This window comes from Mustelus asterias, unplaced genomic scaffold (genome assembly GCF_964213995.1).
Source record: "Mustelus asterias unplaced genomic scaffold, sMusAst1.hap1.1 HAP1_SCAFFOLD_1223, whole genome shotgun sequence".
Taxonomy (NCBI): Eukaryota; Metazoa; Chordata; class Chondrichthyes; order Carcharhiniformes; family Triakidae; genus Mustelus; species Mustelus asterias.
In genome coordinates, this window is record NW_027591168.1 from 50,536 (window position 1) to 77,562 (window position 27,027).

A 27,027-nucleotide genomic window follows, 5' to 3' on the forward strand; every position below is an offset into this window, starting at 1 on the left:
ATCAAACACTCCCAGCACAGGTACAGCACGGGGTTAGATACAGAGTAAAGCTCCCTCTACACTGTCCCCATCAAACACTCCCAGGAGAGGTACAGCACGGGGTTAGATACAGAGTAAAGCTCCCTCTACACTGTCCCCATCAAACACTCCCAGGACAGGTACATCACGGGGTTAGATACAGAGTAAAGCTCCCTCTACACTGTCTCCATCAAACACTCCCAGCACGGGTACAGCACTGGGTTAGATACAGAGTACAGCTCCCTCTACCCTGTCTCCATCAAACACTCCCAGGACAGGTACAGCACGGGGTTAGATACAGAGTAAAGCTCCCTCTACACTGTCCCCATCAAACACTCCCAGGACAGGTACAGCACGGGGTTAGATACAGAGTAAAGCTCCCTCTACACTGTCCCCATCAAACACTCCCAGGACAGGTACAGCACGGGGTTAGATACAGAGTAAAGCTCCCTCTACACTGTCCCCCCATCAAACACTCCCAGGACAGGTACAGCACGTGGTTAGATACAGAGTAAAGCTCCCTCTACACTGTCCCCCATCAAACACTCCCAGGACAGGAACAGCACGGGGTTAGATACAGGGTAAAGCTCCCTCTACACTGTCCCCCATCAAACACTCCCAGGACAGGTACAGCATGGGGTTAGATACAGAGTAAAGCTCCCTCTACACTGTCCCCCATCAAACACTCCCAGGACAGGTACAGCACGGGGTTAGATACAGAGTAAAGCTCCCTCTACACTGTCCCCCGTCAAACACTCCCAGGACAGGTACAGCACGGGGTTAGATACAGAGTAACGCTCCCTCTACACTGTCCCCATCAAACACTCCCAGGACAGGTACAGCACGGGGTTAGATACAGAGTAAAGCTCCCTCTACACTGTCCCCCAACAAACATTCCCAGGACAGGTACAGCACGGGGCTAGATACAGAGTAAAGCTCCCTCTACACTGTCCCCCATCAAACACTCCCAGGACAAGTACAGCACGGTGTTAGATACAGAGTAAAGCTCCCTCTACACTGTCCCCCATCAAACACTCCCAGGACAGGTACAGCACGGGGTTAGATACAGAGTAAAGCTCCCTCTACACTGTCCCCATCAAACACTCCCAGGACAGGTACAGCACGGTGTTAGATACAGAGTAAAGCTCCCTCTACACTGTCCCCATCAAACACTCCCAGGACAGGTACAGCACGGGGTTAGATACAGAGTAAAGCTCCCTCTACACTGTCCCCCATCAAAGACTCCCAGGACAGGTACAGCACGGTGTTAGATACAGAGTAAAGCTCCCTCTACACTGTCCCCATCAAACACTCCCAGGACAGGTACAGCACGGGGTTAGATACAGAGTAAAGCTCCCTCTACACTGTCCCCATCAAACACTCCCAGGACAGGTACAGCACGGGGTTAGATACAGAGTAAAGCTCCCTCGACACTGTCTCCCCATCAAACACTCCCAGGACAGGTACAGCACGGGGTTAGATACAGAGTAAAGCTCCCTCTACACTGTCCCCCATCAAACACTCCCAGGACAGGTACAGCACGGGGTTAGATACAGAGTAAAACTTCCTCTACACTGTCCCCCATCAAACACTCCCAGGACAGGGACAGTACGGGGTTCGATACAGAGTAAAGCTCCCTCTACACTGTCCACCATCAAACACTCCCAGGACAGGTACAGCACGGGGTTAGATACAGAGTAAAGCTCCCTCTACACTGTCCCCCATCAAACACTCCCAGCACAGGTACAGCACGGGGTTAGATACAGAGTAAAGCTCCCTCTACACTGTCCCCCATCAAACACTCCCAGGACAGGTACAGCACGGGGTTAGATACAGAGTAAAGCTCCCTCTACACTGTCCCCCATCAAACACTCCCAGGACAGGTACAGCACGGGGTTAGATACAGAGTAAAACTTCCTCTACACTGTCCCCCATCAAACACTCCCAGGACAGGGACAGTACGGGGTTCGATACAGAGTAAAGCTCCCTCTACACTGTCCCCATCAAACACTCCCAGGAGAGGTACAGCACGGGGTTAGATACAGAGTAAAGCTCCCTCTACGCTGTCCCCATCAAACACTCCCAGGACAGGTACATCACGGGGTTAGATACAGAGTAAAGCTCCCTCTACACTGTCTCCATCAAACACTCCCAGCATAGGTACAGCACGGAGTTAGATACAGAGTAAAGCTCCCTCTACCCTGTCTCCATCAAACACTCCCAGGACAGGTACAGCACGGGGTTAGATACAGAGTAAAGCTCCCTCTACACTGTCCCCATCAAACACTCCCAGGACAGGTACAGCACGGGGTTAGATACAGAGTAAAGCTCCCTCTACACTGTCCCCATCAAACACTCCCAGGACAGGTACAGCACGGGGTTAGATACAGAGTAAAGCTCCCTCTACACTGTCCCCCCATCAAACACTCCCAGGACAGGTACAGCACGGGGTTAGATACAGAGTAAAGCTCCCTCTACACTGTCCCCCATCAAACACTCCCAGGACAGGAACAGCACGGGGTTAGATACAGGGTAAAGCTCCCTCTACACTGTCCCCCATCAAACACTCCCAGGACAGGTACAGCACGGGGTTAGATACAGAGTAAAGCTCCCTCTACACTGTCCCCCATCAAACACTCCCAGGACAGGAACAGCACGGGGTTAGATACAGAGTGAAGCTCCCTCTACACTGTCCCCATCAAACACTCCCAGGACAGGTACAGCACTGGGTTCGATACAGAGTAAAGCTCCCTCTACACTGTCCCCCATCAAACACTCCCAGGACAGATACAGCACGGGGTTAGATACAGAGTAAAGCTCCCTCTACACTGTCCCCATCAAACACTCCCAGGACAGGTACAGCACGGGGTTAGATACAGAGTAAAGCTCCCTCTACACTGTCCCCCATCAAACACTCCCAGGACAGGAACAGCACGGGGTTAGATACAGAGTAAAGCTCCCTCTACACTGTCCCCCATCAAACACTCCCGGGACAGATACAGCACGGGGTTAGATACAGAGTAAAGCTCCCTCTACACTGTCCCCCATCAAACACTCCCAGGACAGATACAGCACGGGGTTAGTTACAGAGTAAAGCTCCCTCTACACTGTCCCCCCATCAAACACTCCCAGGACAGGAACAGCACGGGGTTAGATACAGGTTAAAGCTGATTTCCGCTTTTTTTTCCAGTGTGTCGGGACCGTACCGATGAGGTCTTTCGTTATCACAGGGCAGATGTGTGTGATGCCGTCCACAGGGTTGGCAATGTCCTGGTGAGTAGCGACCGGTGAGAGAGCCAGATAGTCTCAGGGCGGCACGGTGGCACAGTGGTTAGCACTGCTGCCTCACAGCTCCAGGGTCCCGGGTTCGATTCCCGGCTCGGGTCACTGTCTGTGTGGAGTTTGCACATTCTCCCCGTGTCTGCATGGGTTTCCTCCGGGTGCCCCGGTTTCCTCCCACAGTCCAAAGATGTGCGGGTTAGGTTGATTGGCCAGGTTAAAAATTGCCCCTTAGAGTCCTGAGATGCATAGGTTAGAGGGATTAGCGGGTAAATATGTGGGGTTGGGGCCTGGGTGGGATTGTGGTCGGTGCGGACTCGATGGGCTGAATGGCCTCCTTCTGCACTGTAGGGTTCCTATGATTTCTATGAGTCTCCTTCTGCTATCCCAATACGTCAACATCCTGGGGGTTCCCATTGATCAGGAACTGAACCGGATCCAGCCATATAAATACTACCAGAGCAGGTCAGGGCCTGGGAATCCTGCGGGGAGTAACTCACCTCCTGACTCCCCCCCAAAGCCTGTCCACCATCTACAAGGCACAAGTCAGGAGTGTGATGGGACACTCTCCACTTGTCCGGATGAGTGCAGCTCCGACAACACTCCAGAAGCCCGACACCGTCCAGGACAAAGCAGCCCCGCTTTGATGGGCGCCCCATCCACAAACACTCGCTCCCTCCACCACCCACGCACAGTGGCGGCAGTGTGTGTGTGTACCGTCTACAAGATGCACCGCAGCGACTCGCCGAGGCTCCTTCGACAGCACCTTCCAAACCCGCCGCCTCTACCCTCTAGAAGGACGAGGGGGCAGCAGACACATGGGGAACACCCACCACCTGCAAGTTCCCCCCTCCGAGCCCCACTCACCATCCCGACTTGGGAATATACCGGCCGTTCCTTCACTGAGGCTGGGGTCAAAATCCCGGAACTCCCTCCCTAACGGCACTGTGGGGTGTTACCCACACCACACGGGGACTGCAGCGGGTTCGAGAAGGGGCGGCTCACCCACCACCTTCTCGAGGGGCAATTAGGAACGGGCAATAAATGCTGGCCAGCGATGCCCATGTCCCATGAATGAATATAGGGCAGCACTGCTGCCTCACAGCTCCAGGGACCCGGGTTCGATTCCCGGCTCGGGTCACTGTCTGTGCGGAGTTTGCACATTCTCCTCGTGTCTGCGTGGGTTTCCTCCGGGTGCTCCGGTTTCCTCCCACAGTCCAAAGATGTGCGGGTTCGGTTGATTGGCCAATGCTAAAATTGCCCCTTAGTGTCAGGGGGATCAGCAGGGGAAATGTGTGGGGTTACGGGGTTTATTGATGTCAGTGCAGACTTGATGAGACAACCGGCCTCCTTCTGCCCTGTAAGGATTCTATGATTCTTCGATGCTTCTAAATAAGGAGACCAACTTGATCAGAGGATTGGATAGGGTGGACAGTGAGAGCCTTTGTCCTCGGATGGTGTTGGCTAGCACGAGGGGACATAGCTTTAAATTGAAGGGTGAGAGATATAGGACAGATGTTAGAGGTAGGTTCTTTACTCAGAGAGGGCGTGGAATGCCCTGCCTGCAGCTGTAGTGGACTCGCCAACATTAAGAGCATTCAAATGGTTATTGGATAAACATATGGATGATATTGGAATAGTGTAGATTAGAGAGGCTTTAGATTGGTTCCACTGGTCGGCGCAACATCGAGGGCCGAAGGGCCTGTACTGCGCTGGAATGTTCTATGTTCTAACTCTGGACACAATACTCCAGACGTGGTCACACCGTCACACTATACAATTGCAGCCACACTTCCTGAGTGTGTATCTCCCCGGGGTTGGGGGGAGTGTGTTGGGGGACACTGGGTAAAGGGGAGTGTGTATCTCCCCGGGATTGGGGGAGTGTGTTGGGGGACACTGGGTAAAGGGGAGTGTGTATCTCCCCGGGCTTGGGGGAGTGTGTTGGGGGGGACACTGGGTAAAGGGGGGTGTGTATCTCCCCGGGATTGGGGGAGTGTGTTGGGGGGGACACTGGGTAAAGGGGGGTGTGTATCTCCCCGGGATTGGGGGAGTGTGTTGAGGGGGACACTGGGTAAAGGGGAGTGTGTATCTCCCCGAGATGGGGGGGAGTGTTGGGTGGGACACTGGGTAAAGGGGAGTGTGTATCTCCCCGAGATGGGGGGGAGTGTTGGGGGGGACACTGGGTAAAGGGGAGTGTGTATCTCCCCGAGATGGGGGGGAGTGTTGGGGGGGACACTGGGTAAAGGGGAGTGTGTATCTCCCCGGGATGGCGGGGTAGTGTTGGGGGGGGTCGCTGGGTAAAGGGGAGTGTGTATCTCCCCGGGATTGGGGGAGTGTGTTGGGGGTGGGACACTGGGTAAAGGGGAGTGTGTAACTCCCCGGGATTGGGGGGAGTGTGTTGGGGGGGACACTGGGTAAAGGGGAGTGTGTATCTCCCCGGGATGGGGGGAGTGTGTTGGGGGGGACACTGGGTAAAGGGGGGTGTGTATCTCCCCGGGGTTGGGGGGGACACTGGGTAAAGGGGGGTGTGTATCTCCCCGGGATTGGGGGGGAGTGTGTTGGGGGGGACACTGGGTAAAGGGGAGTGTGTATCTCCCCGAGATGGGGGGGAGTGTTGGGGGGGACACTGGGTAAAGGGGAGTGTGTATCTCCCCGAGATGGGGGGGAGTGTTGGGGGGGACACTGGGTAAAGGGGAGTGTGTATCTCCCCGAGATGGGGGGGAGTGTTGGGGGGGACACTGGGTAAAGGGGAGTGTGTATCTCCCCGGGTTGGGGGGAGTGTGTTGGGGGGGACACTGGGTAAAGGGGAGTGTGTATCTCCTCGGGTGGAGGGAGTGTTGGGGGGGACACTGGGTAAAGGGGAGTGTGTATCTCCCCGGGATGGGGGGAGTGTGTTGGGGGGGACACTGGGTAAAGGGGGGTGTGTATCTCCCCGAGAGTGGGGGAGTGTGTTGGGGGGGACACTGGGTAAAGGGGAGTGTGTATCTCCCCGGGTTGGGGGGAGTGTGTTGGGGGGTGCACTGGGTAAAGGGGAGTGTGTATCTCCCCGGGATGGGGGGAGTGTTGGGGGGGACACTGGGTAAAGGGGAGTGTGTATCTCCCCGGGATTGGGGGGAGTGTGTTGAGGGGGACACTGGGTAAAGGGGAGTGTGTATCTCCCCGGGATGGCGGGGTAGTGTTGGGGGGGGTCGCTGGGTAAAGGGGGGTGTGTATCTCCCCGGGATTGGGGGGAGTGTGTTGAGGGGGACACTGGGTAAAGGGGAGTGTGTATCTCCCCGGGATGGGAGGAGGAGTGTGTTGGGGGTGGGACACTGGGTAAAGGGGGGTGTGTATCTCCCCGGGATGGGAGGGGGAGTGTGTTGAGGGGGACACTGGGTAAAGGGGAGTGTGTATCTCCCCGGGATGGCGGGGGAGTGTGTTGGGGGGGACACTGGGTAAAGGGGAGTGTGTATCTCCCCGGGATGGCGGGGGGGTGTGTTGGGGGGGACACTGGGTAAAGGGGAGTGTGTATCTCCCCGGGATGGCGGGGTAGTGTTGGGGGTGGGACACTGGGTAAAGGGGAGTGTGTATCTCCCCGGGATGGCGGGGTAGTGTTGGGGGTGGGACACTGGGTAAAGGGGAGTGTGTATCTCCCCGGGATGGGAGGGGGAGTGTGTTGGGGGTGGGACACTGGGTAAAGGGGGGTGTGTATCTCCCCGGGATGCCGGGGTAGTGTTGGGGGGGGTCGCTGGGTAAAGGGGGGTGTGTATCTCCCCGGGATGGCGGGGTAGTGTTGGGGGGGGTCGCTGGGTAAAGGGGGGTGTGTATCTCCCCGGGATGGCGGGGTAGTGTTGTGGGGGGGGTCGCTGGGTAAAGGGGGGTGTGTATCTCCCCGGGATGGGAGGGGGAGTGTGTTGGGGGTGGGACACTGGGTAAAGGGGAGTGTGTATCTCCCCGGGATGGGCGGGGTAGTGTTGGGGGGGGTCGCTGGGTAAAGGGGGGTGTGTATCTCCCCGGGATGGGAGGGGGAGTGTGTTGGGGGTGGGACACTGGGTAAAGGGGGGTGTGTATCTCCCCGGGATGGGAGGGGGAGTGTGTTGGGGGTGGGACACTGGGTAAAGGGGGGTGTGTATCTCCCCGGGATGGGAGGGGGAGTGTGTTGGGGGTGGGACACTGGGTAAAGGGGGGTGTGTATCTCCCCGGGATTGGGGGGAGTGTGTTGAGGGGGACACTGGGTAAAGGGGTGTGTGTATCTCCCCGGGATGGGAGGAGGAGTGTGTTGGGGGTGGGACACTGGGTAAAGGGGGGTGTGTATCTCCCCGGGATGGGAGGGGGAGTGTGTTGAGGGGGACACTGGGTAAAGGGGAGTGTGTATCTCCCCGGGATGGCGGGGGAGTGTGTTGGGGGGGACACTGGGTAAAGGGGAGTGTGTATCTCCCCGGGATGGCGGGGGGGTGTGTTGGGGGGGATACTGGGTAAAGGGGAGTGTGTATCTCCCCGGGATGGCGGGGTAGTGTTGGGGGTGGGACACTGGGTAAAGGGGAGTGTGTATCTCCCCGGGATGGCGGGGTAGTGTTGGGGGTGGGACACTGGGTAAAGGGGAGTGTGTATCTCCCCGGGATGGGAGGGGGAGTGTGTTGGGGGTGGGACACTGGGTAAAGGGGAGTGTGTATCTCCCCGGGATGCCGGGGTAGTGTTGGGGGGGGTCGCTGGGTAAAGGGGAGTGTGTATCTCCCCGGGATGGGAGGGGGAGTGTGTTGGGGGTGGGACACTGGGTAAAGGGGGGTGTGTATCTCCCCGGGATGCCGGGGTAGTGTTGGGGGGGGTCGCTGGGTAAAGGGGGGTGTGTATCTCCCCGGGATGGCGGGGTAGTGTTGGGGGGGGTCGCTGGGTAAAGGGGGGTGTGTATCTCCCCGGGATGGCGGGGTAGTGTTGGGGGGGGGGTCGCTGGGTAAAGGGGGTGTGTATCTCCCCGGGATGGGAGGGGGAGTGTGTTGGGGGTGGGACACTGGGTAAAGGGGAGTGTGTATCTCCCCGGGATGGGCGGGGTAGTGTTGGGGGGGGTCGCTGGGTAAAGGGGGGTGTGTATCTCCCCGGGATGGGAGGGGGAGTGTGTTGGGGGTTGGACACTGGGTAAAGGGGGGTGTGTATCTCCCCGGGATGGGAGGGGGAGTGTGTTGGGGGTGGGACACTGGGTAAAGGGGGGTGTGTATCTCCCCGGGATGGCGGGGTAGTGTTGGGGGGGGATCGCTGGGTAAAGGGGGGTGTGTATCTCCCCGGGATGGCGGGGTAGTGTTGGGGGGGGTCGCTGGGTAAAGGGGGGTGTGTATCTCCCCGGGATTGGGGGAGTGTGTTGGGGGTGGGACACTGGGTAAAGGGGGGTGTGTATCTCCCCGGGATTGGGGGAGTGTGTTGGGGGTGGGACACTGGGTAAAGGGGGGTGTGTATCTCCCCGGGATGGCGGGGTAGTGTTGGGGGGGGGTCGCTGGGTAAAGCAGGTGTGTATCTCCCTGTGGAATTTTGCGCACTGAATTAAGGAGATGACTTTATATTTCCAGCGGAACCAGGATACCAGCGGCAGTGTTGGAGGCTTCTCGGAGAGCATGCGTGACCTGAGCTTGCGTGACAGTGCGACCGACCGCGTTGGTGAGATGACTGAGCCGGCTCTTCCACTGAGATATCAAACTGTTCGACGGAGGGGGTGGGGTAGGGTGGGTGAGGGGGGGAAACAATATGCTGTCATGGGAATGCCACTGGGCTGGTAATCCAGTAGCTCTTTCGATTTTGATTGAATTTTATTATTGTCACATGTATAAAATGATGGAATCCCTACAGCGCAGAAAGAAGCCATTCGGCCCATTCAGTTTGCACCTACCACAATTCCCCCTAACTCCATGCATTTACCCTGCTAGTCCCCCTGACACGACGGGGCAATTTAGCACAGCCGATCCACCTAACCTGCACATCTTTGGACACTAAGGGGCAATTTAGCATGGCCAATCCACCCAACCTGCACATCTTTGGACACGAAGGGGCAATTTAGCATGGCCAATCCACCCAACCTGCACATCTTTGGACACTAAGGGACAATTTAGCATGGCCTATCCACCCAACCTGCACATCTTTGGACACTAAGGGACAATTTAGCACAGCCAATCCACCTAACCTGCACATCTTTGGACACTAAGGGACAATTTAGCACAGCCAATCCACCTAACCCGCACATCTTTGGACACTAAGGGGCAATTTAGCATGGCCAATCCACCTAACCCGCACATCTTTGGACACTAAGGGGCATTTTAGCATGGCCAATCCACCTAACCTGCACATCTTTGGACACTAAGGGGCAATTTAGCATGGCCAATCCCCCTAACCCACACATCTTTCGACACGAAGGGGCAATTTAGCATGGCCAATCCAGCTAACCTACACATCTTTGGACACTAAGGGACAATTTAGCATGGCCAATCCACCTAACCTGCACATCTTTGGACACGAAGGGGCAATTTTAGCATGGCCAATCCACCTAACCTGCACATCTTTGGACACCAAGGGACTATTTACCATGGCCAATCCAGCTAACCTACACATCTTTGGACACTAAGGGACAATTTAGCATGGCCAATCCACCTAACCTACACATCTTTGGACACTAAGGGACAATTTAGCACGGCCAATCCACCTAACCTGCACATCTTTGGACACTAAGGGGCAATTTAGCATGGCCAATCCCCCTAACCCACACATTCTTTCGACACGAAGGGGCAATTTAGCATGGCCAATCCAGCTAACCTACACATCTTTGGACACTAAGGGACAATTTAGCATGGCCAATCCACCTAACCTGCACATCTTTGGACACGAAGGGGCAATTTTAGCATGGCCAATCCACCTAACCTGCACATCTTTGGACACTAAGGGGCAATTTAGCATGGCCAATCCACCTAACCTACACATCTTTGGACACTAAGGGACAATTTAGCATGGCCAATCCACCTAACCTACACATCTTTGGACACTAAGGAGCAATTTAGCATGGCCAATCCACCTAACCTACACATCTTTGGACACTAAGGGACAATTTAGCATGGCCAATCCACCTAACCTGCACATCTTTGGACACTAAGGGACAATTTAGCACGGCCAATCCACCTAACCTACACATCTTTGGACACTAAGGGACAATTTAGCATGGCCAATCCGCCTAACCTGCACATCTTTTGACTGTGGGTGGAAACCGGAGCACCCGAAGGAAACCCACACAGACACGAGGGGGGGAGAACGTGCAGACTCCACACATACAGTGACCCAAGCTGGGAATCGAACCCAGGATCCTGGCGCTGTGAGGTAGCAGTGCTCAACACTGTGCCACCCTGTCGGTCGGAACAGACTCGATGGGCCGAATGGCCTCCTTCTGTCCTGTAGGGATTCTATGTATTTGTACAGTGAAACATATTGTTTCTTACGCACTATAGAGACAAAACCATACCGTTCATAGAGAAGGAAAGGAGAGAGTGCAGAATGTAGTGTTACAGTCATAGCTAGGGTGTAGAGAAAGATCAACTTAATGCGAGGTAGGTCCATTCAAAAGTCTGACGGCAGCAGGGAAGAAGCTGTTCTTGAGTCGATCGATATGTGTCCTCAGATCTTTGTATCTTTTTCCCAACGGAAGAAGGTGGAAGAGAGAATGTCCGGGGTGTGTGGGGTCCTTGATGATGCTGGCTGCTTTTCCGAGGCAGCGGGAAGTGTAGACAGAGTCAATGGATGGGTGGCTGGTTTGAGTGATGGATTGGGCTACATTCATAACCCTTTGTAGTTCCTTGCGGTCTTGGGCAGAGCAGGAGCCACACCAAGCTGTGATACAACAAGAAAGGATGCTTTCTATGGAACATCTGTAAAAGTTGGTGAGAGTCATAGCGGACATGCCAAATTTCCTTAGTCTCCTGAGAAAGTAGAGGCATTGGTGGGGCTTTCTTAACTATAGCGTCGGCATGGGGGGACCAGGACAGGTTGTTGGTGATCTGGACACCTCTGGCAGGGGTGGGGAAGAACCCGTCTTCAAATCTCAACCTACGGCAGCTAGTGGAATTCAAATCCAAATTGAAATGAAATCTGGAGATTTGGCACTAATCCCAGTAATAATGACCATCAATTGAACCCATCTGGTTCACTAATGTCGCTCATTTCGGGAAGCGAAATCTGCCGTCCTTTTCCGGTCTGCCTTACATGTGACTCCAGACTCATTCCCCACCCCACAGCAACATGGTTGACTCTGAACCACACTCTCCGAAATGTCCAAGCGAACTCGCACATTGAGCTCTCAAACTGTTCAGGGGGGAGGGGGTGGTGCAGAGCGCAAACGCTGTTGTGGTGCTGAAGAGTAATCCAGAGGTTCTGGTGGGGGTGGGAGGGATGAGTCTTCAATCTCAACCCACGGCAACTGGTGGAATTCAAATGCACTTGAGATAAAATCTGGACTATTTGGCACTAATCCCAGTAATAATGACCATCAATTGAACCCATGTGGTTCATTGTGGCCACCCCTTTCGGGAAGTGAAATGTACCATCCTTCTCCGGTCTAGGGCCCACATGTGACTCCAGATTCATGGCAGTAATCCCAAGAATGATGATCATCGAGAGAACCCATTGGGTGGCACAGTGGTTAGCACTGCTGCTTCACAGCTCCAGGGACCTGGGTTCGATTCCCGGCTCGGATCACTGTCTGTGTGGAGTTTGCACATTCTCCTCGTGTCTGCGTGGGTTTCCTCCGGGTGCTCCGGTTTCCTCCCACAGTCCAAAGATGTGCGGGTTAGGTTGATTGGCCAGGTTAAAAATTGCCCTTAGTGTCCTGGGATGTGTAGGTTAGAGGGATTAGTGGGTAAAATATGTAGGGATATGGGGGTAGGGCCTGGGTGGGATTGTGGTCGGTGCAGACTCAATGGGCCGAATGGCTTCTTTCTGTACTGTAGGGTTTCTATGATTTCTATGATCTGGTTCACTAGTATCACCCATTTCGGGAAGGGGAAAACTGACCTGTTTGCTCGATATTTTTCCATGCATTCGCTCTATAGCAAGGACATCCTTCCTCGGATAAGGACACCAGAACTGTGCGCAATACTCCAGCAGTGGCCTCTCCAAAGCCCTGTACAATTGTAATCCTCCTGCTCTGAGATTCCTTAATCCGTGATCTTTGTCTCCACAGGTGAGCTACGCACCGAATACTCCACCAGGCCAGACCCTCCCACGCTCCCGGAGCCGCTCCCATCTCTGGGAACCCGACCGCCGGTCAGTGCGTCGCCATGACAACCAGGCCTCCCCGCAGGCTTCAGGCCTTTGATTTGGCGTCAACCCCAGAGGGGATGCTGCTGTGTCGGAATGGCTGTGGTGGAGGGTTGGGGGGGAGAAGTGTGGAATCAACGCGAAACAAGGCTCAAATCGATTCACCCCCTTGGAAGGCGTGATTAAGGCGTCTGCTTGCCTGGGCGAGCGACAAGGCGGCTGTTTGCCCAGCCCGAGAGGGGAGAAAGACAAAATGGCCGTCACGGTGCATCAACGCTGAGGGGGGGGGCAAAAAGGCGGGGGATATTTGGAAATCTATTCGAGTCATAGAGGTTTACAGCACAGAAACAGGCCCTTCGGCCCAACCTGTCCATGCCGCCCTTTTTTTTAAACCACAAGGCTTGAGGGATTTGGCCCATATCATGGGATAATGAAGCAGCTATATCATAGAAATCATAGAAACCCTACAGTACAGAAAGAGGCCATTCGGCCCATCGAGTCTGCACCGACCACAATCCCACCCAGGCCCTACCCCCATATCCCTACATATTGTCCCCACTAATCCCTCTAACCTACGCATCTCAGGACACTAAGGGGCAATTTTTAACCTGGCCAATCAACCTAACCCGCACATCTTTGGACTGTGGGAGGAAACCGGAGCACCCGGAGGAAACCCACGCAGACACGAGGAGAATGTGCAAACTCCACACAGACAGTGACCCGAGCCGGGAATCGAACCCAGGTCCCTGGAGCTGTGAAGCAACAGTGCTAACCACTGTGCTACCGTGCCGCCACATATAAGACCCTCGTCAGACCCCACTTGGAGTACTGTGCTCAGTTCTGGTCGCCTCATTACAGGAAGGATGTGGAAAAGATTGAAAGGGTGCAGAGGAGATTTACAAGGATGTTGCCTGGATTGAGTGGCATGCCTTATGAGGATAGGCTGAGGGTGCTCGGTCTTTTCTCCTTGGAGAGACGTTAGGATGAGAGGAGACCTAATAGAGGTATATAAGATGTTGAGAGGCATAGATCGGGTGGACTCTCAGAGGCTTTTTCCCAGGGTGGAAATGGCTGCTACGAGAGGACACAGGTTTAAGGTGCTGGGGGGTAGATACAGGGGAGATGTTAGGGGGAAGTTTTTCACACAGAGGGTGGTGGGCGAGTGGAATCGGCTGCCGTCAGTGGTGGTGGAGGCAAACTCAATAGGGTCTTTTAAGAGACTCCTGGATGAGTACATGGGACTTAATAGGATGGAGGGATATAGGGAGGCCTAGAAGGTAGGGATATGTTCGGCACAACTTGTGGGGCCGAAGGGCCTGTTTTGTGCTGTAGTTTTTCGATGTTTCTATATCCCTCAATACCCATCTTAGCCATGTAACTGTCTAAATGCTTTTTAAAAGACAAAACTACTGCCTCTGGCAGCTTGTTCCAGACACTCACCACCCTCTGAGTGAAAGAAATTGCCCCTCTGGACCCTTTTGTATCTCTCCCCTCTCAGCTTAAACCTACGCCCTCTGGTTTTAGACTCCCCCTACCTTTGGGAAAAGATATTGACTATCGAGGTTATTCTTCACTTGCGAGTCATTCTGGAAGGTTCCTGAGAGCAATGGAGCAGGGCCTTGCTGTCTCCGCAACTTGGGGAGGGGTAACACGGCTGCCCTCAACCTCAGGGAAACCCTAAAGCTGGCCAGTTTTCCCCACGGAGGAAGGTCGGGCCCTCATTTTCTTTAGGGAGACTGAACTGTGGTCACTAATCTCTTTTTCCACCCCCCCCCCCCCCCCCCCCCCCCCCACGCCACACCACCCCGTTCAGAGGCTGACTAGGCCCAGACCTCCCCTCAAGTGTGCGCTTTAATCACAGGAAAGTTGACCTCCCAACCACCACCACCCGCCCCCCCCGAGGCTGACCAACGAATGCTGGCGGGTCACACACGTGGCATGCCCAATGGGCACATTGGTGGGCAGAATGGCACGGGGAAGGGTTAAAAAAAAAATCATTTCCACACAAATGGTGGCACAGTGGGTTAGCACTGCAGCCTCACAGCACCAGGGACCCCCAGGTTCAATTCCGGCCTCGGGACACTGTCTGTTTGCACATTCTCCCCGGGTCTGCGTGGGTTTCCTCCGGGTGCTCCGGTTCCCTCCCATAATCTGAAATTGGGCGGGTTAGGGGGATTAGCCATAGGACATTGCTCTTTTGTGTCCAAAGATGTGCAGGTTGGGTGGATTGGCCGTGCTAAATTGCCCCTTAGTGTCCAAAGATGTGCAGGTTAGGTGGATTGGCCATGCTAAATTGCCCCTTAGTGTCCAAAGATGTGCAGGTTAGGAGGATTGGCCATGCTAAATTGCCCCTTAGTGTCCAAAGATGCACAGGTTAGGTGGATTGGCCATGCTAAATTGTCCCTTAGTGTCCAAAGATGTGCAGGTTAGGTGGATTGGCCATACTAAATTGTCCCTTAGTGTCCAAAGATGTGCAGGTTAGGTGGATTGGCCATGCTAAATTGCCCCTTAGTGTCCAAAGATGTGTGGGTTAGGTGGATTGGCCATGCTAAATTGCCCCTGAGTGTCCAAAGATGTGCAGGTTAGGAGGATTGGCCATGCTAAATTGCCCCTTAGTGTTCAAAGATGTGCAGGTTAGGAGGATTGGCCATGCTAAATTGTCCCTTAGTGTCCAAAGATGCACAGGTTAGGTGGATTGGCCATGCTAAATTGTCCCTTAGTGTCCAAAGATGCACAGGTTAGGTGGATTGGCCATGCTAAATTGTCCCTTAGTGTCCAAAGATGTGCAGGTTAGGTGGATTGGCCATGCTAAATTGCCCCTTAGTGTCCAAAGATGTGTGGGTTAGGTGGATTGGCCATGCTAAATTGCCCCTTAGTGTCCAAAGATGTGCAGGTTAGGAGGATTGGCCATGCTAAATTGCCCCTTAGTGTTCAAAGATGTGCAGGTTAGGAGGATTGGCCATGCTAAATTGTCCCTTAGTGTCCAAAGATGCACAGGTTAGGAGGATTGGCCATGCTAAATTGCCCCTCAGTGTCCAAAGATGTGCAGGTTAGGTGGATTGGCCATGCTAAATTGCCCCTTAGTGTCCAAAGATGTGCAGGTTAGGAGGATTGGCCATGCTAAATTGTCCCTTAGTGTCCAAAGATGCGCAGGTTAGGTGGATTGGCCATGCTAAATTGTCCCTTAGTGTCCAAAGATGCACAGGTTAGGAGGATTGGCCATGCTAAATTGCCCCTTAGTGTCCAAAGATGTGCAGGTTAGGAGGATTGGCCATGCTAAATTGTCCCTTAGTGTCCAAAGATGTGCAGGTTAGGTGGATTGGCCGTGCTAAATTGTCCCTTAGTGTCCAAAGATGTGCAGGTTAGATGGATTGGCCATGCTAAATTGTCCCTTAGTGTCCAAAGATGTGCAGGTTAGATGGATTGGCCATGCTAAATTGTCCCTTAGTGTCCAAAGATGTGCAGGTTATGTGGATTGGCCGTGCTAAATTGTCCCTTAGTGTCCAAAGATGTGCAGGTTAGGTGGATTGGCCATGCTAACTTGTCCCTTAGTGTCCAAAGAAGTGCAGGTTAGGTCATGGATTAAGAAGGACGAGGAGGTTTTAGAGTGAGTACAGAAAAGGTTTACCAGGATGTTGCCTGGTCTGGAGGGTCTTAGCTATGAGGAGAGCTATAAGGCGGCACGGTAGCACAGTGGTTAGCACTGCTGCTTCACAGCTCCAGGGTCCGAGGTTTGATTCCCGGCTCGGGTCACTGTCTGTGTGGAGTTTGCACATTCTCCTCGTGTCTGCGTGGGTTTCCTCCGGGTGCTCCGGTTTCCTCCCACAGTCCAAAGATGTGCGGGCTAGGTTGATTGGCCAGGTTAAAAATTGCCCCTTAGAATTCTGGGATGCGTAGGTTAGAGGGATTAGCGGGTAAATATGTGGGGGTAGGGGCTTGGATGGGATTGTGGTCGGTGCAGACTCGACGGGCCGAATGGCCTCCTTCTGCACTGTAGGGTTTCTATGTTTTTATGTTTCTATGAGAGATTGGGTAAACTGGGGTTGTTCTCACTGGAAAGACGGAGGATGAGGGGTGACCTAATAGAGGTGTATAAAATTATGAAGGGCATAGATAGGGTGAACGGTGGGAAGCTTTTTCCCAGGTCGGAGGTGACGAACACACGGGGTCACTGGTTCAAGGTGAGGGGGGCACGGTTCAACACGGATGTCAGGGGGACGTATTTTATACAAAGGGTGGTGGGGGCCTGGAATGCGCTGCCGGGCAAGGTGATTGAGGCAGACACGCTGGGATCGTTTAAGACTTATCGAGATCGCCACATGAACAGACTGGGAATGGAGGGATACAAAAGAATGGTCCAGTTGGGCACATGAGCGGCGCGGGCTTGGAGGGCCGAAGGGCCTGTTCCTGTGCTGTATTGTTCTTTGTTCTTAGGTGGATTGGCCATGGTAAATGCCCCTTAGTGTCAGGGCGATTAGCAGGGTAAATATGTGGGGTTACTGGGATAGGGCCTGGGTGGGATTGTGGTCGGTACAGACTCAATGGGTCAAATCGGCTCCTTCTGCACTGCAGGGATTCTGTGGATCTATGAAATAATTAGAAAAGGTTGTGAAAGGCTGTATTTACTTTCTTGACAGGCACAAGAGGAGACACCAAATAACCAATCATTAGGACCCAAGTTGTCAACTACCAACTCAGGTAATACAATGGCAGTGGGTCCATTGGGATTGTGTACAGTGGGAGTGAATGGGAAGGGGTTTGGGTCCATTGGGATTGTGTACAGTGGGAGTGAATGGGAAGGGGTTTGGGACCATTGGGATTGTGTACAGTGGGAGTGAATGGGAAGGGGTTTGGGTCCATTGGGACTGTGTACAGTGGGAGTGAATGGGAAGGGGTTTGGGACCATTGGGATTGTGTACAGTGGGAGTGAATGGGAAGGGGTTTGTGTCCATTGGGATTGTGTACAGTGGGAGTGAATGGGAAGGGGTTTGGGTCCATTGGGATTGTGTACAGTGCGAGTGAATGGGAAGGGGTTTGGGTCCATTGGGATTGTGTACAATGGGAGTGAATGGGAAGGGGTTTGGGTCCATTGGGATTGTGTACAGTGGGAGTGAATGGGAAGGGGTTTGGGTCCATTCAGATTGTGTACAGTGGGAGTGAATGGGAAGGGGATTGGGTCCATTGGGATTGTGTACAGTGGGAGTGAATGGGAAAGGGTTTGGGTCCATTGGGATTGTGTACAGTGGGAGTGAATGGGAAGGGGTTGGGGCCATTGGGATTGTGTACAGTGGGAGTGAATGGGAAGGGGTTTGGGTCCATTGGGATTGTGTACAGTGGGAGTGAATGGGAAGGGGTTTGGGTCCATTGGGATTGTGTACAGTGGGAGTGAATGGGAAGGGGTTTGGGTCCATTGGGATTGTGTACAGTGGGAGTGAATGGGAAGGGGTTTGGGTCCATTGGGATTGTGTACAGTGGGAGTGAATGGGAAAGGGTTTGGGTCCATTGGGACTGTGTACAGTGGGAGTGAATGGGAAGGGGTTGGGGCCATTGGGATTGTGTACAGTGGGAGTGAATGGGAAGGGGTTTGGGTCCATTGCGATTGTGTACAGTGGGAGTGAATGGGAAAGGGTTTGGGTCCATTGGGACTGTGTACAGTGGGAGTGAATGGGAAGGGGTTGGGGCCATTGGGATTGTGTACAGTGGGAGTGAATGGGAAGGGGTTTGGGTCCATTGGGATTGTGTACAGTGGGAGTGAATGGGAAGGGGTTTGGGTCCATTGGGATTGTGTACAGTGGGAGTGAACGGGAAGGGGTTTGGGCCCATTGGGATTGTGTACAATGGGAGTGAATGGGAAGGGGTTTGGGCCCATTGGGATTGTGTACAATGGGAGTGAATGGGAAGGGGTTTGGGTCCATTGGGATTGTGTACAGTGGGAGTGAATGGGAAGGAGTTTGGGTCCATTGGGATTGTGCACAGTGGGAGTGAATGGGAAGGGGTTTGGGTCCATTGGGATTGTGTACAATGGGAGTGAGTGGGAAGGGGTTTGGGTCCATTGGGATTGTGTACAGTGGCAGTGAATGGGAAGGGGTTTGGCTCCATTGGGATTGTGTACAGAGGGAGTGAATGGGAAGGGGTTTGGGTCCATTGGGATTGTGTACAGTGGGAGTGAATGGGAAGGGGTTTGGGTCCATTGGGATTGTGTACAGTGGGAGTGAATGGGAAGGGGTTTGGGTCCATTGGGATTGTGTACAGTGGGAGTGAATGGGAAGGAGTTTGGGTCCATGGGAATGTGTACAGTGGGAGTGAATGGGAAGGGGTTTGGGTCCATTGGGATTGTGTACAGTGGGAGTGAATGGGAAGGGGTTTGGGTCCATTGGGATTGTGTACAGTGGGAGTGAATGGGAAGGGGTTTGGGTCCATTGGGATTGTGTACAGTGGGAGTGAATGGGAAGGGGTTTGGGTCCATTGGGATTGTGTACACTGGGAGTGAATGGGAAGGGGTTTGGATCCATTGGGACTGCGTACAATGGGAGTGAGTGGGAAGGGGTTTGGGTCCATTGGGATTGTGTACAGTGGGAGTGAATGGGAAGGGGTTTGGCTCCATTGGGATTGTGTTCAGTGGGAGTGAATGGGAAGGGGTTTGAGTCCATTGGGATTGTGTACAGTGGGAGTGAATGGGAAGGGGTTTGGGTCCATTGGGATTGTGTACAGTGGGAGTGAATGGGAAGGGGTTTGGGTCCATTGGGATTGTGTACAGTGGGAGTGAATGGGCAGGGGTTTGGGTCCATTCAGATTGTGTACAGTGGGAGTGAATGGGAAGGCGTTTGGGTCCATTGGGATTGTGTACAGTGGGAGTGAATGGGAAGGGGTTTGGGTCCATTGGGATTGTGTACAGTGGGAGTGAATGGGAAGGGGTTTGGGTCCATTGGGATTGTGTACAGTGGGAGTGAATGGGAAGGGGTTTGGGTCCATTGGGATTGTGTACAGTGGGATTGAATGGGAAGGGGTTTGGTTCCATCGGGATTGTGTACAATGGGAGTGCATGGGAAGAGGTTTGGGACCATTGGGATTGTGTTCAGTGGGAGTGAATGGGAAGGGGTTTGGGTCCATTGGGATTGTGTACAGTGGGAGTGAATGGGAAGGGGTTTGGGTCCATTGGGATTGTGTACAATGGGAGTGAATGGGAAGGGGTTTTTTCTCCATTGGGATTGTGTACAGTGGGAGTGAATGGGAAGGGGTTTGGGTCCATTGGGATTGTGTACAGTGGGAGTGAATGGGAAGGGGTTTGGGTCCATTGGGATTGTGTACAGTGGGAGTTAATGGGAAGGGGTTTGGTTCCATCGGGATTGTGTACAATGGGAGTGCATGGGAAGAGGTTTGGGACCATTGGGATTGTGTACAGTGGGAGTGAATGGGAAGGGTTTTGTGTCCATTGGGATTGTGTACAGTGGGAGTGAATGGGAAGGGGTTTGTGTCCATTGGGATTGTGTACAGTGGGAGTGAATGGGAAGGGGTTTGGGGTCCATTGGGATTGTGTACAGTGGGAGTGAATGGGAAGGGGTTTGGGTCCATTGGGATTGTGTACAGTGGGAGTTAATGGGAAGGGGTTTGGTTCCATCGGGATTGTGTACAATGGGAGTGCATGGGAAGAGGTTTGGGACCATTGGGATTGTGTTCAGTGGGAGTGAATGGGAAGGGGTTTGGGTCCATTGGGATTGTGTACTGTGGGAGTGAATGGGAAGGGGTTTGGGTCCATTGGGATTGTGTACAGTGGGAGTGAATGGGAAGGGGTTTGGGTCCATTGGGATTGTGTACAGTGGGAGTGAATGGGAAGGGGTTTGGGTGCATTGGGATTGTATACAGTGGGAGTGAATGGGAAGGGGTTTGGGTCCATTGGGACTGTGTACAGTGGGAGTGAATGGGAAGGGGTTTGGGTCCATTGGGATTGTGTACAGTGGGAGTGAATGGGAAGGGGTTTGGGTCCATTGGGACTGTGTACAGTGGGAGTGAATGGGAAGGGGTTTTTTCTCCATTGGGATTGTGTACAGTGGGAGTGAATGGGAAGGGGTTTGGATCCATTGGGATTGTGTACAGTGGGAGTGAATGGGAAGGGGTTTGGGTCCATTCAGATTGTGTACAGTGGGAGTGAATGGGAAGGGGTTTGGGTCCATTGGGATTGTGTACAGTGGGAGTGAATGGGAAGGGGTTTGGGTCCATTGGGATTGTGTACAGTGGGAGTGGATGGGAACTGGTTTAGGTCCATTGGGATTGTGTACAGTGGGAGTGAATGGGAAGGGGTTTGGGGTCGAGTGGGATTGTGTACAGTGGGAGTGAATGGGAAGGGGTTTGGGTCCATTTGGATTGTGTACAGTGGGAGTGAATGGGAAGGGGTTTGTTCCATTGGGATTGTGTACAGTGGGAGTGAATGGGAAGGGATTTGGGTCCATTGGTAATTGTGTACAGTGGGACTGAATGGGAAGGGGTTTGGGTCCATTGGGATTGTGTACAGTGGGAGTGAATGGGAAGGAGTTTGGGTCCATTGGGATTGTGTACGGTGGGAGTGAATGGGAAGGGGTTTGGATCCATTGGGACTACGTACAGTGGGAGTGAATGGGAAGAGGTTTGGGTCCATTGGGATTGTGTACAGTGGGAGTGAGTGGGAAGGGGTTTGGGTCCATTGGGATTGTGTACAGTGGGAGTGGATGGGAAGGGGTTTGGGTCCATTGGGATTGTGTACAATGGGAGTGAATGGGAAGAGGTTTGGGTCAATTGGGATTGTGTACAGTGGGAGTGAGTGGGAAGGGGTTTGGGTCCATTGGGATTGTGTACAGTGGGAGTGAATGGGAAGGGGTTTAGGTCCATTGGGATTGTGTACAGTGGGAGTGAATGGGAAGGGGTTTGGGTCCATTTGGGATTGTGTACAGTGGGAGTGAATGGGAAGGGGTTTGGGTCCATTGGGACTGTGTACAGTGGGAGTGAATGGGAAGGGGTTTGGGTCCATTGGGATTGTGTACAGTGGGAGTGAATGGGAAGGGGTTTGGGTCCATTGGGATTGTGTACAGTGGGAGTGAATGGGAAGAGGTTTGGGTCCAATGGGATTGTGTACAGTGGGAGTGAATGGGAAGGGGTTTGGGTCCATTGGGATTGTGTCCATTGGGAGTGAATGGGAAGGGGTTTGGGTCCATTGGGATTGTGTTTAGTGGGAGTGAATGGGAAACAGGTTTGGGTCCATCGGGATTGTGTATAGTGGGAGTGAATGGGAAGGGGTTTGGGTCCATTGGGATTGTGTACAGTGGGAGTGAATGGGAAGGGGTTTGGGTCCATTGGGATTGTGTACAATGGGAGTGAGTTGGAAGCCGTGATCTTACGCACACTTGTCCGTAACATCCCCTCTTTTCACCATGCCGTCCTCCAGGATCCAGCCAACCCGATTGTGGAATGGCACGGGGGCCAGAGGTGAAGGACAGCCAGAAGGGCAAACCAACCAATCAGAAGGCAAGTGCTGAGGTAAAGGTCGGAGGTCGCAAGCCGAGTTCGGCTGTTGTGTTTAGCCTCGGAAGCCACCGGCAACTGCCACTTACGTTTTTTCCTTCTGTCTTTCAGATGCAAGTGACCGGCACAACGAGACTTGGTAAGAACCAAACGTACTGTTTGGCGTTGGGTTTCCGAGATGGTGGGAGATTTTGGTTTTGGTTCCCGTGGGAAGAACTTGCTTCCCTCTGTCGTGAGGACAGTAACTGGATGTGGCGACGTTCAGAGGGGGGGAATGTGAAAAATTCTTCTCCCTCTCGAGAGATCTCCAGATCCTTCTGACCTCGACAGATCATCGCAACGGATTCCAAAAAGCTAGGCCAAATTAACCACTGCCAGTTCAACTCTGTTTACTTCTCCTTTCTCTCCCTTTCTCTTTCTCTCTCCCTGAACCTCCTCCAGCCTGCACGACCCTCCGAGATCACCGCTCTCCTCCCAATCCTGACATCCCCTCCCAATTTCAGTCACTCTGCCCTTTTTTTTATTCATTCCTGGGACATGGGCGTCGCTGGCTGGGCCCAGCATTTATTGCCCATCCCTAGTTGCCCCTTGGAGGGCAGTTGAGAGACAACCACATTGCTGTGTGGCTCTGGAGTCACATGTAGGCCAGACCGGGTAAGGACGGCAGATTTCCTTCCCTAAAGGGACATTAGTGAACCAGATGGGTTTTTCCGACAATGGTTTCACCGTCACCAGTAGATTCTTAATTCCAGATATTTTTTTATTGAATTCAAATTCCACCATCTGCCGAGGCGGGATTCGAACCCGGGTCCCCAGAACATTAGCTGAATTTCAAGGGATTAATAGTCATAGAATCCCTATAGTGCAGAAGGAAGCCATTCGGCCCATTGAGTCTGCATCGACAACAATCCCACCAAGGCCCTATTCCCATAACCCCATGTATTTACCCTGCTAATCCCTCTGACGCTAAGGGAGAATTTAGCATGGCCAATCCACCTAACCTGCTCATCTTTGGACACTAAGGGGCAATTTAGCATGGCCAATCCACCCAACCTGCACATCTTTGGACACTAAGGGACAATTTAGCATGGCCAATCCACCTAACCTGCACATCTTTGGACACTAAGGGACAATTTAGCATGGCCAATCCATCTAACCTGCTCATCTTTGGACACTAAGAGACAATTTAGCATGGCCAATCCACCTAACCTGCACATCTTTGGACACTAAGGGACAATTTAGCATGGCCAATCCATCTAACCTGCACATCTTTTGGACTGTGGGAGGAAACCCGGAGCACCTGGAGGAAACCCACACGGACATGGGGAGAACGTGTAGATTTTACACAGACAGTGACCCAAGCCGGGAATCGAACCCGGTTCCCTGGAGCTGTGAGGCAGCAGTGCTAACCACTGTGCCACCCAAAGTCTAGCGATTATACCATTCGGCCGTCGCCTCCCCCATGACCCCCGGGTTCTGGAATTTCCTTCCTAAACCTTTCCGCCTCGCTCTCTCTCTCTCTCTGTCTCTCGCTACCTCGGTCTCCTCCTTTAACATTCCTTTTTAACCCGACCTCTTCTTCAGTACTTTTTCACTCAGTCCTAGTACCTCCTCCCATGACTCGGAGTAGTTGCACAGTGGGTTAGCACTGCCGCCTCACAGCTCCAGTGACCTGGGTTCGATTCCCGGCTCGGGGTCACTGTCTGTGTGGAGTTTGCACATTCTCCTCGTGTCTGCGTGGGTTTCCCTCCGGGTGCTCCGGTTTCCTCCCACAGTCCAAAGATGTGCGGGTTAGGTTGATTGGCCAGGTTAAAAATTGCCCCGTAGAGTCCTGAGATGCGTAGGTTAGAGGGATTAGTGGGTAAATATGTGGGGGTCGGGCCTGGGTGGGATTGTGGTCGGTGCAGACTCGATGGGCCGAATGGCCTCCTTCTGCACTGTAGGGTTTCTATGATTTCTATGATTTTCACGGTAACTTCATTGCAGTGTTAATGTAAGCCGACTTGTGACACTAACAAATAAATAAAAAGTCGCACCTTGACTGAACCGCACTCCCGTTTGGCACTTGGGACCGTTCGATTCCCTCCAAAAGGACGATAGAAGTGTTGCTGTTGCAGAGTCACAGAGCAATACAGGAGGAAAACAGGCCCTTCGGCCCAACCAGCCCATGCCGACCATGGTGCCGTCTCAGCTAGTCCCAACTGCCCGCATTTGGCCCAATTCCCTCTAACCCTTTCCCATCCATGTACTGCTCCAAATGCTTTTTAAATGTCGCTATTGTACCCGTCGCCTCAACCACTTTCTCTGGCAGCTCATTCCATGTACGCATCACCCTCTGCGTGAAGACGTTATCCCTCAGGTCCCTTTTAAATCTTTCCCCTCTCACCTTTGACCTTTGCCCTCTATTTTTCAGTTCCCCTCCCCTGGGAAAAAGACGATGTGCGTTCACCCTAATCTCTGCCCCCTCATGATAGTCCGCACCTCAATAAGGTCACCCCTCATTCTCCTACGTACCGAGGAATAAAGCCCCAGCCTGGCCAACTGCTCCCCATAACTCAGACCCGGTAGTCCTGGCAACATCCTCGTAAATCCTCTCTGCACTCTTTCCGGTTTAGAAACATAGAAAAACTACAGCACAAAACAGGCCCTTCGGCCCCACAAGTTGTGCCAAACATGTCCCTACCTTTAAGGCCTACCTATAACCCTCCATCCTGTTAAGTCCCATGTACTCATCCAGGAGTCTCTTAAAAGACCCTATTGAGTTCGCCTCCACCACCACTGACGGCAGCCGATTCCACTCGCCCACCACCCTCTGTGTGAAAAACTTCCCCCTAACATCTCCCCTGTACCTACCCCCCAGCACCTTAAACCTGTGTCCTCTCGTAGCAGACATTTCCACCCTGGGAAAAAGCCTCTGAGAGTCCACCCGATCTATGCCTCTCAACATCTTATATGCCTCTATTAGGTCTCCTCTCATCCTACGTCTCTCCAAGGAGAAAAGACCGAGCTCCCTCAGCCTATCCTCATAAGGCATGCCACTCAATCCAGGCAACATCCTTGTAAATCTCCTCTGCACCCTTTCAATCTTTTCCACATCCTTCCTGTAATGAGGCGACCAGAACTGAGCACAGTACTCCAAGTGGGGTCTGACGAGGGTCTTATATAGCTGCATCATTATCCCCGGACTCCTAAACTCAATCCCTCAATTGATAAAGGCCAGCACACCACACGCCTTCTTAACCACCTCCTCCACCTGCGGGGCCGATTTTAGAGTCCTCTAGACCCGGACCCCAAGGTCCTTCTGATCCTCTACAGTACTACAGTTTATCAATGTCTTTCCTATTGTTATAAAGCGGAGGTTGATCCCCCCCCCCCCCCCCCCCCCCCTCTGAGACCAAACCCCGAAACACCCAAAGAAGAGAGTACCTCACCTTATCTGTAAAGAGGGCGGCACGGTAGCACAGTGGTTAGCACTGCTGCTTCACAGCTCCAGGGACCTGGGTTCGATTCCCGGCTCGGGGTCACTGTCTGTGTGGAGTTTGCACATTCTCCTCGTGTCTGCGTGGGTTTTCCTCCGGGTGCTCCGGTTTCCTCCCACAGTCCAAAGATGTGCGGGTTAGGTTGATTGGCCATGCTAAAAATTGCCCTCAGTATCCTGAGATGCGCAGGTTAGAGGGATTAGCAGGTGAATATGTAGGGATATGGGGGTAGGACCTGGGTGGGATTGTGGTCGGTGCAGACTCGAAGGGCCGAATGGCCTCTTTCTGTACTGTAGGGTTTCTATGATTTCTAAGTAGTGTCACCTGCTTTTCAGAAACTCCTATTGGTTAAATACAAAATAAATCCCTGACTCTAAAATCAACAAGTAACAATTTATTCATCGAACCGTGAACAAACTTTAAAAAAACTATTAACAAACCGAATGAACAAGTTTCTAATGGAATGTTGTCCCAGTAAATAGAATTCCCACTCATTAACAAAGAAATGAAATGTAGTCACTCTCTAAATTACAACCAGGTTTTGTCTTCTGGAATATTCTGGGCATTGTCTGTTGATTCTCCTTTGGTACCTGTTGCTATCGAGATGAGGCTTTGAGCTTGAGGGTGGCGCAGTGGTTAGCTCTGCTGCCTCACAGCGCCAGGGACCCGGGTTCGATTCCAACGCCGGGGGTGACTGTCGATGTGGAACCATAGAAAATTACAGCTCAGAAACAGGCCTTTTGGCCCTTCTTGTCTGTGCCGAACCATTTTTCGGCCTAGTCCCACTGACCTGCACTTGGACCATATCCCTCCACACCCCTCTCATCCATGAACCCATCCAAGTTTTTCTTAAATGTTAAAAGTGACCCCGCATTTACCACTTTATCCGGCAGCTCATTCCACACTCCCACCACTCTCTGCGTGAAGAAGCCCCTTCCTAATATTCCCTTTAAACTTTTCTCCTTTCACCCTTAACCCATGCCCTTTGGTTTTTTTTCTCCCCGAGCCTCAGCGGAAAAAGCCTGCTTGCATTCACTCTATCTATACCCATCAAAATCTTATACACCTCTATCAAATCTCCCCTCAATCTTCTGCGCTCCAGGGAATAAAGTCCCGACCTATTCAATCTCTCTCTGTAACTCAGCTTCTCAAGTCCCGGCAACATCCTTGTGAACCTTCTCTGCACTCTTTCAACCTTATTTACATCCTTCCTGTAACTAGGTGACCAAAACTGTACACAATACTCTAAATTCAGCCTCACCAATGCCTTATATAACCTGGTAAGAAGTTTAACAACACCAGGTTAAAGTCCAACAGGTTTATTTGGTAGCAAAAGCCACACAAGCTTTCGGAGCTCTCAGCCCCTTCTTCAGGTGAGTGGGAATTCTGTTCACAAACAGGGCTTATAAAGACACAGACTCAATTTACATGAATAATGGTTGGAATGCGAATACTTACAACTAATCAAGTCTTTAAGAAACAAATCATTATATAACCTGAC

The 27,027-nt window shown here is 52.8% G+C and overlaps 1 protein-coding gene across 1 annotated transcript in view; it reads left to right on the forward strand.

Moving 5' to 3' along the window:
* LOC144488025 (receptor-interacting serine/threonine-protein kinase 3-like) overlaps positions 1–27,027 on the forward strand; it is a gene marked incomplete at its 5' end in the record, with an annotated part of 85,280 nt that overhangs the window by 48,647 nt on the left and 9,606 nt on the right. Inside the window, 6 exons of the mRNA XM_078206042.1 lie at positions 3,209–3,291; positions 8,835–8,922; positions 12,479–12,561; positions 17,193–17,253; positions 21,971–22,062; positions 22,159–22,186. Of these exons, the coding sequence (XP_078062168.1) occupies positions 3,209–3,291; positions 8,835–8,922; positions 12,479–12,561; positions 17,193–17,253; positions 21,971–22,062; positions 22,159–22,186 (435 nt within the window). The remainder of the gene's footprint in view (positions 1–3,208; positions 3,292–8,834; positions 8,923–12,478; positions 12,562–17,192; positions 17,254–21,970; positions 22,063–22,158; positions 22,187–27,027) is intronic.